At 38.4% G+C, this 14,143-nt stretch overlaps 1 protein-coding gene across 4 annotated transcripts in view; it reads left to right on the top strand.

The window, feature by feature from the left end:
* The window catches only part of PRDM6 (PR/SET domain 6), a 124,039-nt gene that overhangs the window by 75,829 nt on the left and 34,067 nt on the right, over positions 1 to 14,143 (top strand). For 3 of the 4 annotated variants that reach the window (XM_059724909.1, XM_059724908.1, XM_019478070.2), the window contains exons 4-7: positions 2,349 to 2,476; positions 5,950 to 6,074; positions 9,949 to 10,291; positions 13,894 to 13,932. In XM_059724909.1, coding sequence (XP_059580892.1) covers positions 2,349 to 2,476; positions 5,950 to 6,074; positions 9,949 to 10,291; positions 13,894 to 13,932 — 635 coding nt within the window. The remainder of the gene's footprint in view (positions 1 to 2,348; positions 2,477 to 5,949; positions 6,075 to 9,948; positions 10,292 to 13,893; positions 13,933 to 14,143) is intronic. The other variant, XM_059724906.1, reaches the window with a different exon arrangement.

Genomic DNA, 14,143 nt, shown 5'->3' with positions numbered 1-14,143 from the left:
TGTTCTCCATTTTATTTTCACTGCTCTTCTTAATGATTGATTACCAACATTTTATTGATCTTTTTAGTCACCACTGCACGTTGAACTGACACTTTTAGAGAACTATGTACAATGATTCCAAGGTCTCTTTCCTGATTTGTAACAGCTAGTTCAGAACCCAGCATTGTGCACATATAATTGAAGTTTTTTTTTCCTATGCATATTATATTGCACTATCAACATTGAAATTCATCTTCCACTTTTTCCCCACTCACTTAGCTTAGTGAGATCATTCTGGAGCTCCTTTCTGTCGCCTTGGGATTTGATTACCTGGAATAATTTGGTATCATCTGCAAACTTGGAGATTGCATTGTATACCCCCATTTCCAGATCATTGGTGAAAATGTTGAACAAAATTGGGCCTAGCACATTTCCCTGCTGGACCTCTCTTTTTACATACTTCCCTCCTGAAAAATGACCATATAGTACCCTTTGCTTCCTACCTTTTTACCAGCTCTCAATCCATGACAGAAACTTCTCTTTGATCCCATGACAGTTCCTTTTTTAAAAAAGCCTTTGGTGAGGGACCTTGTCAAATGCTTTTTGAAAGTCCAAATGCATTATGTCAACTGGATTCCCCATGTCCACATGCTTAACATCTTCAAAGAACTCTAGCAGATTGGTGAGGCAGGATTTCTGTTTACAAAAACTACGTGGACTCTTCCCCAGCAGATCATATTGGTCCGTGTAACTGCTATTTTTACTCATTATAGTAGATTCCACCGATTTGTCAGGGATGGAAATGAGACTCACTGGGCACATCTACTTGAGACGTTTACTGTGGAATTGCCTAATTAGCTCCGTGGTAAATGTCTGAGCAGACATGTGCAGAGCTATTAGGCTGGAGAAAACTAATAAACTCTGCTGCAGATTAGTACTTGTAAATACAAGTACTATTTTATGGCAGTGTTTTTTACTCTGCAGCAGCACACATATAGACACTGACAGGGCTGGCTGGGGCACAAGGGTGCTTCCGTGTGGGGCACTGCTGCCTGACCCCCCCTAGTCCCTGCCAGCCAGGGCTGCTGTAACTTGTCTCAATGTGCTGCAGTCTTGGGTGCATATTCAAACATGGTGCTTGGGTGCAATAAACTCCAGCGCAATTTGTGGAATTTGTGGGTCATCCTTTGAAGCAGGTTTTTGTTTTTAATGATGACTGAGAAATATCCAAGTGGATTTGTTCTGTGTTATGTCTGAATTAATGCTGCCAACCTGAAGTTGATTTTGTAGAATATAGTTCCTTCTCAATCCTTAATTCAATTCCCATTTTATTAGTGAAATTATTTATTTTAAGGTTAAGACCAGTTTTCAGAATGCTTAAAGGGTTCTCTTATAAAATATCCTAAAAGAAAGTATTCAGATTATTGAAATTATTAAAGAGACAAGATACAGTGAATGGGCAATCTAAAAAGAGTCAGAGATCATGTTTTGTTTAGTTAACTACCTGACTGCTCTAATGCTATCCTAAACTTGCCCAGGCTATCCAAATGATACATGAAATATAGTCAGGAAGTTTGATACCAAACTCTCTAACTGCATTCTAGACTGCACCCAATTCAAATCTACTTAGAAATGACAAATGCAGGGGTGTATGAAAAAAATGGGAACAAATATTTGACCCAATGATTTCAGGGCTGCCAAAGAATTAGGAAGAGTGCAGTGAGTTGTTTTTAATGTTGTTTTGTGGGTTTTTAAAGTTCTGTTTTGGGTTCTTCTGTCTTTAGCAAGGATGTCATATTTATGAAAAACTAGATCTCTTAAAACTGAATTCTCATTTGTTACGTGAAAAATTATATTTCTTCAGGTATCTTCACAACAAGCTTTGAACTACTGCTAAGCATTAGCTGTCTAATGTTCTCTGCTCTCAATACAAGAAGGTTTTCTAGACCTAAATACAATCTTTTGCTGGAAATGAAATGTGAAGAAGTGATACTTGTTTAGAGACTACTAATCCTTTCTCTGATGTCGCAGCCTTTGCATCCAGATTTTCTTGTTTATCTGGCAGTTCATTATTTAAGGCTAGCCTGTCAAAATAGGTTAAATATTCTTTGGGAAAATGGTCACATCTTTGAAACACAACAAATATGTTTAATGTAGAAAAGATTGGCTTGATAAGAGAAATACGATAAATTTGCATCACCAAAAATACTCCTCTGTCATTCCATTTGGATTTTTAAGGACATCAATAAGCAATGACAAATCTCATGGCAATAAATTTCTGCAAAAAGCACACAGAGACACCAGCAAAGCAGTGAAAATGATTGCTGATGATTTGTTCTAACTACTTGACATTCTGACCTCTTCTCCAGATATATGACCAAGATGGGACACTGCAGCACTTTATTGATGGTGGAGAACCCAGTAAGTCAAGTTGGATGAGGTATATTCGATGTGCGAGGCACTGTGGCGAACAGAACTTGACAGTAGTTCAGTACAGGTAAAGTACATTTCAGTGTATTCACTAACCCCCCCCCCTTTAAATAAAAAACCCAGAAACATAGCTGTCACCAGTTCATAAAGCAAATTCCAAATTAATAGTATGCTTTTCTTGGATCCCTTCCTTCTACATCATAGAAACATGGCATTTTGGATTTGACTTTTTTGATAGGAATGAGGGACACCATAGGGCTGATTCTGAATTCAACAGTGCTCTTGAGGTCAAAATCAGGCCTGTGTCATTAATTGCAGAACATGCATGCACACTGCATTGCACAAAGCAATCTACACAACATCCCTTGAGTAGTTCTGCAGATTGCTCTAGAAGATTTGGTGAGCTTGTCTTCCACTCTTACTGACAGATAAATGGGCTGAAGGAGAAGGACAAGGAAAAGGTCTCACTTGAGATGAAAGCAGCTGAATTTTGAAGGCCAAAGCCCTTAGGGAGTCATGGAACACATCTGCACAGAAGATGCATCTGCTGATGCACCTGTATGCCAAGATGGTTTCATGGCATTATGTTGTGTTAAAACACAACAGAACAAAAATGAGAAAAGATGTATAAAAAACTGGTGGCATCTACTCTTCTTCCCATCAACAAAACTAAAAAAACTAGAAAATGTGTTGCATAAATATATGATCTCAGCTATAAACAAGCCTTCCCCCTTCAGAATAAGAAGCAACTGCTTGGTTTTATTAGATATTATAGCAGGAACATCAAAGAATGCCTTGTGTTTGGTAACCAAGCTGAGTGCTCCTGTCTTTGGCTGTTTATTTGGGGTTATCTTTTTTTAGTGACAAATCTTAAACTTATTTATAATGTTCTAAACTTTTTAACAAACATGTAAAATCAAAATAAAATGACAGATGTACAAAGTCTGATGTTGTCCCTAGGGGTTCAGTTTAATAACAGTAACAGGGTCCAGTTAAATGTTTTAACATTCTTTGTTTCTGGGCAATTATCTAAATCAGTGGTCTCCAACCATTTTAAGTTGGAGATCACCTTTGGCATTTAAAAGCAACCCAAGATCTACTGTGCATTGTCTGAGAGTTTAAATAGACAATCCACAAAAAAAGTGAGGAAAGACTGTTGTACTGCAAAAACTCTCACATTGTACTTTCGCTGGTAGTCCAGGTAGTTTGTGAACCAGTAAGAAAACTATAGTTGTGTATGTAAGTCTATGTAGTGTGTACGTACACACACACACACACACACACACACACACACAAACTTAAACAAAATATGGGTATAAGAAAGTCATTATACATCTGTCAATATTAAGTGGATTTTACAACTCTCCTTTCATGATGGAGCTTTTACTTAGAGTTCCCTCTGTTGATCTGTTTTCGATTACTTCAGATCTTTATAAAATGAACTACAAAAACACAATTTAAAAAACTGGCATCCATCACCAGTGACTACATCCAAGTGTAAGAAAATAGAAAAGTTGGACACTGAAAAACCAGCCTAATTTTTATTGTACATGGATGTCCTCCTCACAGAAAGTCAGCTGGTTTAAATTCATTCTGTTATGATTTGTAATATCTAAATGGAATTTTCTTCAAAGCACTCTTGATTGATTGACCCTTAGCTGAACGTTTTGTTTTTATTTTGAGGCTGACAATAATGTTTGTTGGCATGTGTTCTGCTTCAACTGCGTTGGGACGCCATGAAACTATCTTTATGAGTCATCCAACCACAATACTAAATACATGTCAGCAAAGGAAATATTATCCAAAAAGGGAAAAATCCCTTTGATGTACTTCAGCATGCAGAGATTTCTGCAAGTTTTGGAAGCTCTGTATGCTTGTAAGGAACGGTATACACTTACACATTTTTTTTCAGCCTACTCCAAGCCTCACAGACCACCCATTGCTCAAAAACAGTTCTGCTCTTTCAGCGGCAAAGTGTGTCATTTGGTTTTAGCACATTCATTTGCTGGGCCGCTGTGTTTATGTTAAGGGAAGCCAAACTGAGAGATGAAATGTTACAAGGGTGAAGTACAAAGTAGACTCAATTTTTCTCGAGTTAAGAGAAGCTGGTGATTTATAACACAGTTCCAATTTTGATTTTTATGTAATAGTGGAAAAAATTAATAAAATGTACAGCTTTGGAAAGAGAGGGAGAATGAAAGAGGGAGACAGAGAGAGCAAGTGGAACGGAGAAGGAGCGAGAAAGAGATGCAAAAGCTAGAGTTTTTGTCAGATATTCATAGAACGTTGGGAAAAACATTTTGCTTAGCTAGCAGTGCCCTCCTGAGACAGGGTGGCAGTAAGCGAGGAAAATAACAAGATAAATGAAATTTTTGCAGCTGCTAGTAAAATATTGAGAATCTGCACTTTTTTATTGATCTTTATGATCCTGTTGCCAAGAGCCACTTTGCGGTGACAAAATATGTTGACAAGTGCATATCTCACTGCCATGAAAAATGTGGTAAAGGATTCTCCTTATGTCTGCAGTGTTATACAAGGAACAAATTGCACTGCTACAGCCAATTCTTTACAGAAAGGCTAAATTTAAGGTCTACCAACCCTAAACACTTTTATCTTGAACTTCAGGCTAATATTTGTAGCAATTCTTCACTGAGAAAACCAGTTGAGGTCTAACATTTTTTTTTAGTCTATAGATATTTTTCTGCCTTACACAAGCTGTTATAAAAAATGGTCATTTCTTGGTACCTTGACTGTATCATTTTGGTGTGTAATCTTTCAGCCAGAGTGGAACACTCTTCTTGTATGTATTGAATTTCTATCCATCTCATAGAAGGGTGTTTTACTGTTACTGTACCAGGCTTAAGGGAAAAGCCACTACAAACTGATATGCTTTTTATTTCACTCATAGATGCCTGATCTTGATTTCACACTGGCTTTCTTTTACATCTGTGTAACTCTGTTAACTTCAGTTGAATTACCCTTGAGCTGTTTCCCTCAACATGAGATTGGGGTTAAGCCTCTAGTCTGCAAAACACTAAGCTTTTTTCATAAATTGGGGAACTCTTGGATGTGTGGCTTAGGAAAATAAAAAATGTTTTCCCATAGGATGGAATTTATCCGTAACAGTAATTCATACTTACTGAAGGGCCGTCAATCTAGTCCTCATGTTCCATATGAAGAAAGATGTCTTCAGTAGCACTTTGTATTACAAGCTCTTCTTTTTGGACTGCACTAGACCAAATGTTCACCGTGTTCAACCAAGAATCTCTCAACTGATATATTTCAGTTTTAGAGGAACACTGTCATGTTAAGAATTATTTTGTACATTAAAGAAATTCTTCATCTGTGTTGCTAACAGCAAGTATTAAAACCTAAATGAATCCTGCAGTGATGATGGATTCACATTTACAATCATCAATTCATTTGGGATACCCTGCAGAAATACTTTTAAGTAGGTGGAATTCCACCGTACTAATGCAGATGGCAAGCAGACCCCTACACGTTCTTAAACTAGGCTATCTTTCTGTTTGTTATGACTAGGTCAAATATATTCTACAGGGCCTGTATAGATATCCCCAGGGGCACTGAGCTGTTGGTGTGGTACAATGACAGCTACACGTCTTTCTTTGGAATCCCTTTACAGTGCATTGCACAGGATGAAAACTGTAAGTATTTTATTTTGTTTCTTTGTATCTCAAATTCTTGTGTCACTTAATCTTCCAACTTTATTTCTGGGCTTTCTTAGAACATATGAAGTGCGCTCTGGATCTTTATTTAAATAGTTTGTTGAGTACAATATATGGCCCAAAAACTGACAATATTTAAGGTTTGTGACTTCAATGGAAAGGTGGCATGAGTAAAATTACTCATGTACTTTACTTCAGGGCTGTGGAACTAAATGATGAGTGTCTCCATAGCAGCTTGCCTTTCTGCCTTCCACCACTTTGTAATATGTTAAATTCCTCTTTAGATGTTAACTTATTTGTTCATCCTTAATTTACTCCCTCAACTCTTTCCCTAGTTATTGGTCCTATCATACAACTCCCTGTCTATGGCTGCAATACTGCAGAGAAGGACCTGTAGGTTATGGTACACAATACGCTGAACAACGTGCTCTTATTGCAGAAAAAAGCCAACAGCAATACTGTTGCAATCAGTATTGTTTTACAATACTGGTGTGTACTAACAGGAGTGTCACTTGCAAATCAAGGGGAGTGATTCTTCTACTCTATTCAGCACTGAGTCCAGTGCAGAATGACGTAAATGATTAGGGGCCTGGGAAGCAAGACTTATGAAGAAGACCTGAAAGAACTAGGGTCCCCTAGTCTGGAGAAGAAAAGACTGAGTGGGATTTGATAACAGTTTTCAAATACCTGACAGGCAATTATAGAGAGGATGGAGATGGATTTTTCTCTGTGGCCATAGGGAACAGGACTAGAAACAATGGCCTCAGGCTGCAGCAGAGGAAATTTAGGTTGGAGGAACTTTCTGACTCTAGGGATAGTCAGGCTTTGGAACAGGCTCCCTAGCAAAGTGGTGGAATCTTCATCCTTGGAAATTTTCAAGAGCAAGTTGGCCAGGTATTTGGCTAGGACAATTCTGTCTTGAGCAGGGGGCTGGACTAGCTGACCTTGTGAGATTCTTTCAAGACTTACTTTCCTATAATCCTGTATATCCAAAAGGATATTATAATGTCATTTTGAGGCCACTGCAACTGTTTCATAATTGTATTAGCATTGGATGTGCTGATTAAGGCCTTATCTGACTGACCAAAAAGATGACGTTTTTGTAGTCGGAGAAAATGCGAGATCCTTTAAATAAAAGATAATTATAACTAACTTATTATGATGATAGTACTTCCATCTTGTTGTGATCATCCCTATCTCCATTTATTCCTGTCCTGCCTTTCTTTCAATATTTTATTTTTATTTTATTGTGAAAAGCAAAATAAACATACCATTTTTAATATGGACCCAATCCTGCATGCTGTTTATGCCCTCATATTTAGTGAGAATTAGGAGGGCTCAGGGACTCACACAACTGGTCTGTTTATGTATGGGACTCCCTCCTTTCAACTTGCATTGGAAACTTCTTTTCCATTTTGACAGCTGTGTGTGTGTATGTGGTGGAAGAAACCAATAATAGATGCTTGATTGGCTTTGTTTGGCTGAAAGTGACCCTGTGGCTGCCAACGCATAATCAGCTATATATAAGATATATTTTTTCAGTCAAATACTTGGATACTTGAACTGCTATACTGAGATGAACTTGTATCTCTTAGCAACTTAAATACTGAACCGCACAGCAATAAAACAGCAAGATACTGGGGATTAAACTGTCAAAAATAAACATCCTTTTTCATCATGAGTTTTCAAATCTGTTGAGCTTGAGAAGAGTTTAAAAGAAATTAAGTTACTGGCAGTAACATTCAGTGATAAATATCAAGCTGTCCAGTGGCAATACAAAAATATTGTTTTCACTTTTGTAAGTTGTAACTTGCAAGACCTTATTTAAAAATGGTGCAACACAGTTAAATCTCTGTGTACTGTCACTCACTGTTTTGTTGCAAGAGAAATTGAAGATTTGCCTCTACAAGTTAGGGAGACTGACGAAAAGGGTGAATTTTTTCTCTGGGCACAGAGCCAACATAAGGACCATGCACAACTTTAAGTGCCACTTAAACCCTCAAAATAGAGTTTCTACTGGCCTTTTGCACAAAGGTGAATTTCCCCTGGGATGAACTGTAATGTGATTCCTCAGTTCCTTAATTTCCTGATGTGATTCCTTGGATGAGTTCTGTATTTGCAACTTTTAAAAAATGTAATTTGATTTTCCTGTTACCATTAAGACAATATAAATACACAGACCACTGCTTCTTCTTCATATCTTATAGATACACCTAAGATATTTTTTATGTCTTTAAAACTGTACTGCAATGCCCGCCAAATGGGTATAACTACTTCTAAAAGAAGCTCTGGGATGCCATAATGCTGAGCAAGAGAGAGAGAGAGCATAGCTACATATCAATTAAATACCTTACATTACCCTTTTTTCCTGGTTGAGGAACTATTAAAATAAAAATTTGTAAAGAAAACTGATTTTATTTATAGTATCTTCTCAAAATGGGTTTGTATTTTTTTTATTTCATCTTGAATAACAATGGAAAGCTACAGCTTACTGTTGCAATTTAAACCCTACAGCAATTAATCAGAAATTAGTCAAAATCACTCACTAAGATAAAGCAGCAGCTGAATGATCTGCTAAGATCTGTAATTCACTCACTCACGTGCACACACATAGATTCATAGATTCATAAATTCATAGATGTTAGGGTCAGAAGGGACCTCAATAGATCATCGAGTCCGACCCCCTGCATAGGCAGGAAAGAGTGACCCCAGCCAGATGCCTATCTAACCTCCTCTTGAAGACCCCCAGGTTGGGGAGAGCACCACGTCCCTTGGGAGCCCATTTCAGATGGGCTCCCAAGGGAGCCACATGTGTGCACAGGCATAAAACACAAATCACCCTATATTTAAATAATATTAGACTGCAAAAATCAAGCACTCAAAAATTAGGAAACACCAGAATTTAGGGTGTCCGGGTGATCTTAATTTTGTGAATTATGGTATAGCCTTTAAATAGATGATTCCTGAACTATTTTTTCCACTAGCTCCTGCCTCATTCAATGTATTGTTTGGGCATTGCTCAGGGAATGAGGCTTATTACTCTTTTATGCATGTAAATTTCCTTCCTTATATACCACACTGCCTCCAAATGCTAAGCTGAATATAAACTATTTTATTTCTTCATGAGAATAATTATATTTAACTGGTTATCAAAATAGTGGAGTGTCTCATAATGCTTAATTAATTTATCATCCCGACACTTTTATCCCCATTTCATAGGTGGGGAACTGAGGCACAAGGGTAATTAGGCTTACATTTTGCACTGTCTTACAGTGAACTAAATCTTGCTAGCCTTACTCATGCACAATAAAAATACTTATTTTTGTACTGGTTCCATACTGGACTGGAGCTGCATGCCTGAGTGAGGAGGTGCTTTTGGCCTTTACTGGCTACCTGCAAGGGAAGTGTTACCACAAGAGCTAAGAGGGTTCTTCTGTGGGTTAGGAAGCAGAGGGGCTGAAGCGCTGCAGCTCTGCAAGTGCATGTGTATCATTCACCCTGTAACCGTATAGTAACTGCAATACACAGCTCTCATACAGAGTCAGACCAGCAGAATTTTGTCTCAGACCTCAGTTCCTTTCTTCTTACCACTCTTACTCTACTCTGCATCTTCTTCAACTCTCAGATGTCTCTTTGGATAAGTGTTTGCACATCATGACCCTTCAGATCACTGATTCATCCTCACCTCTCTACATGCATTTTATATGCATTATTAAAATAATGGTGCTTGATTCTATCTGAAAAGATGATTTTTTTATTTTCCCTCCAAACTGCATTCATTTTAAGAAAATAGTAAAGAAGCTCTTATTTACTTGTTTGTTTGTTTGTTTGTTTGTTTGTTTGTTTCTCTCAGTGAATGTCCCTTCGACGGTAATGGAGGCCATGTCCAGACAAGACACCCTACAGCCATTTAATAAAAGTAGCAAACTACCCCCTGCCACTCCACAGCGATCCATAGTATTTCCACAGACTCCATGCAGCAGAAATTTTTCTCTTCTGGATAAGTCTGGGTCCATCGAGTCAGGATTTAACCAGATCAGTGTAAAAAACCAGCGAGTTCTTGCAAGCCCAACTTCAACAAGCCAACTAAATTCTGAGTTCAGTGACTGGCATCTTTGGAAATGTGGGCAATGCTTTAAGACTTTCACTCAGCGGATCCTCTTACAGATGCATGTGTGTACGCAGAACCCTGACAGGTAAAACACAGGCTCTCTTTATTTCTGTATCTATTGATAGCCAGATGCACTGCTTTCTGCTTTTATCAGCCTGTTATCATTTCCAAAACCAAGCCATTATTAGGAGAAGCCTGTACAACATTATTCATCTGCAGCTGTGTGAAGTAAGCCGATAATGGCCATTGCTTGACTTCACTATTTGTAAAAACATTCAGTGCCTAAATGTACAGATAAGAAGAAATAGCTAAGAATATAATCTTGTTTTCAGAATGGTTTGGTAGATCTGTTGGAGGGAATAAAATAGGAGGAAAATTTATTAATATCATAGATGGAAAAATGAGGTCAAGATAATTAAAAGTCTCTCTATCTTCCAAAGATAATATAACTTGCTGTTCAGTGGCTGTCATAGTCATTTCAGGGTTCACCTATAGTGTGCAATGTGTATGGACTTAATTAAGTACTAAGAGGTAATGAATTGGGATTTTTTGCTTAGTACTATTTTTCTTCGGAGCATGCAAACCCATAAATCGTGCAAAGCTGTCAAAAGGAAATACCTACTCCACTAGGGATGTGGAGGAAAACAGATGCCACTTATTCAATAAACTAATATCCACACAGAAGAAAAATGTTGACTAGATACCTCAGAGTCAAAGTTGGTTTGAAAGTTTGTCAATACAGAATTTTATGGCCATGAACTGAGGATGAAATTTAGCTGAACAAGTGAATTAAAATTTCAGGTACTCTGACCAGTGGCACAGTAGATATAATGGAACCATTATTTATGAATCAAAGCTGGTTTATTTGACAATTTTGATAGCTGGCAGCACAAAAGACAAAAATCAAATTAATTCAATAAAAAAAAGGCTGCCTGTGTTTTGTCTCTTCTTCAGCTGTGAAGAAGGTTTGGATCTCCTGGAAAATCATTCTAAGAGCAGCAGTTGAATGCAAATTAAACTTAAATGCTGTAAAAATAGTTACTCTCTCTCACACACAGACATGTATGTACATATGTACAATGTATTTTTTGGAGCATATATGCAATGAATCATGAAAATGCAGGATGAAAACAGATTATATCTGAAGTGTATATAATGCAAATCAGATTCTACATAAACCCACTTCAAACTCTGAGAGCTGGTGAATTTTGAAATTGGCAAAGTTTGTACAAGTTTAGCGTTTTCTAAATTTCATTCTGGTTCCAGAAGAAATTAAATATTGGATTGTTAAAAATACATACAGAATATCCGCCACTTTAGGTGCCTAAGAATTTAGATCCTCCAAACTCCCAATCAACCTAAGTTTTAAACATTAAATTCTGTGGTTACCCACAGGTCTTCTGAACATGCCCCAAGTGCCTTAGGCCTGGCAATGGTGAACAGTGATCCCCAAACTAGGCATTCCTCTGCCTATATTGCCAGCAGGGTCTGATCCCATAGGGGTTCCTAGAGCATACCTACCAGAAAAGGTTAAGCATAAACATCATCAGGAAGAGGAGCAGGGAGCTGTAATACCTTTCCTCTACCCAACATTTTAGTGCAGGGCTTTCCAAATTCTGGGTGACCAAGGGTCGCAGGCCCCTCAGCAATGCCGTAAGGGCCACATACCTCCAGGCTGCATGCTGCACAAGCCAACCCCCTGCCATGCCACATGGTGGCCACCCCCATGCATCATGCTAGCACCTCTTATGCCCTGCACACTGTGCCACATGCCCCGCCTGCTGCATCGTGTGTCCTCCCCTTGCATGGAGGATGACCTCCTGTGCCCTGTGTGGTCTCCAGCTCCCCTTGAACCCTTTGACTGTGGGCTTTCTCAGGCTTGTGGGACATGCTGCACAGCACCCAGGGGTGGAGGCAAAAAACAGAATCTGGAGGAGAGAGAGGGAGTCTGGAGAGTCCAGCAGCAGCCTGGACTGGGAGCCCAAGGGCCACAGGTGGCCCATAGGCTCCCTATTGGACAGCCCTGGTTTAGTGTATAGTTTACCCAGGAAGTGCAAGACCTAGTTTCAGTGCCTGAAAGTGCCCATTTCCCTCCAAGCTTCCAGTTATTCTGAGGTAGATATGCTCTTAATGGCTCCTGTTGAAGTTATTATATGCTGTATGGAATAATGAAACATTCATTATGCCAAAGAAAGCAAGCAATCATGACCTTAAAATACTGGCTAGGGTGCTCACTTGGGCAGGAGGATAGCTGGGTGTCAATACCTGTTCCAGTGTATTTTTCACTATTTTATATGAAAGTATTCATTGGACCACAGACCAAAACCTAGTTTGATGCTGCCATACTCAGTGTTGTGACACCTAAGTTTTCTTTGTGGATCTAGTTCATACATGTACTGAAAAATGGCTTCCATTGCTATATTTTTCATACCTTAAACACTATACTCTTTTTCTATAGAAGTCAGTTTTGCAGCACCTTCTGCTTTCCTATGATATGGACTGCAAACAAAACTGTCAGAGAAAAAAAATTGCAGTTCCCCAGATTTCTCTAAATTATCATTTAGGATTTTAGCCCATGACTTCTCCCTAAGTTCATTTTGGCAGTGTTAGAAGGAGGGGGTGTTCTGGCTGAATATAGAGCCTAGATTTTTCTGGGCTCTCGTGCCCCTAACTAAAAATCACTGTAATTTGAACTTGTTTCATGGCCAGCCTTTTCTTCACTATAAATGGCATGAGTATATTATTAGATGGTCAGTAATAAGAAAGGGAAAAGAATCATCACTGCTGATTTCTACAACACCTCTTTTCATGGGAAAAATTATTAAAGTTACGTACTGAATTTCCTGGAAACAAGAAAACCAAGTATGATTTGCAAGGGACAGTTTGCCAGTTTTAGCTACTGTCTGCCACTCTCCAGTTTGGATTTTCTCTCCCCTAGCTGCATTACCACTCGCACCAATAAACAGCTCCCCATTTACTGTCAGCAATTTGTGAACATACCTGCCATGATGTCTTTGATGTGATTGAAGTAACTGGGGCTGCCTCCTCTAGGAAATGACTTGGGAATCTCTATTTTGGATTTGTATTTGTTTTCAGCAGTTTGATTACCAAATCAAGAAAAGTTCCCTATATCAAGCCATGGCCTCCTTACATAGCATGAGATTTAAAAAACACAAACCAGTTGGGATTTGAGAAATGCAAAGAAGGAAATTACTTTAAAACCACACTATCTCAGAAGAAATCTAAGCAAGAGTTCGGGAAAGATAAGAGAGATGAAGGACAAGCAAGCAAATATGTTTTAGTTGACCTTCAGAATAGGATATCATTTGACAGGTAGAATTTTGAATAAATAAGTAATATTAGAAAGTAGTGACCCCTAAATGTGGGGAATTCTTAAACTCACGTGTTGATCTTTTTCAGTTTGAGATTAATTACAATTTTATTGAAATCTCCTTTCATTTACATCCCCAATCATTCCCTCTGTGGCTTTTTCTGTTTGTTAAATAATGTAGGATTTCTCTTGGAGGCAACTGATGAGTGAGGAAGAGCTAAAGTCAGATTTGGTATAGGGACCATTCAAGCCTTTGGGGCTTTTCTTAAGCTTTTGCCCAGATAGAGGACGTTTGATCCACTATTTTTTGAACCAGGAGTCAGAAATCCCTTTTCTCTTCTGTTTTTCTGCTGCAGAAATTCCCAACAAACCCATATGGGGGACTCCAGAAAGGGGTAAGCAAAAGCCTTCAATCACAGTGAATCATTTTCAGACAAATACTCTTTAATTTAATTTTTAAATCAGCAGCAGATCTTATAATGACCAATTTTTATTTGCATCTTTCTTCTTTCTTTCTTGGATAATCATGTCTTAGTATAATGGTGTCAATGGAGAGTGGATGCCTGTACTTCCTAGATGTTGCTTGCGGCACACTTTCATACATAG

The sequence above is a fragment of the Alligator mississippiensis genome, chromosome 3 (assembly GCF_030867095.1).
Source record: "Alligator mississippiensis isolate rAllMis1 chromosome 3, rAllMis1, whole genome shotgun sequence".
Lineage (NCBI taxonomy): Eukaryota > Metazoa > Chordata > Crocodylia > Alligatoridae > Alligator > Alligator mississippiensis.
The sequence above is the reverse complement of the archived record's forward strand: the minus strand, read 5'-3'. Positions and strand labels throughout refer to the sequence as shown.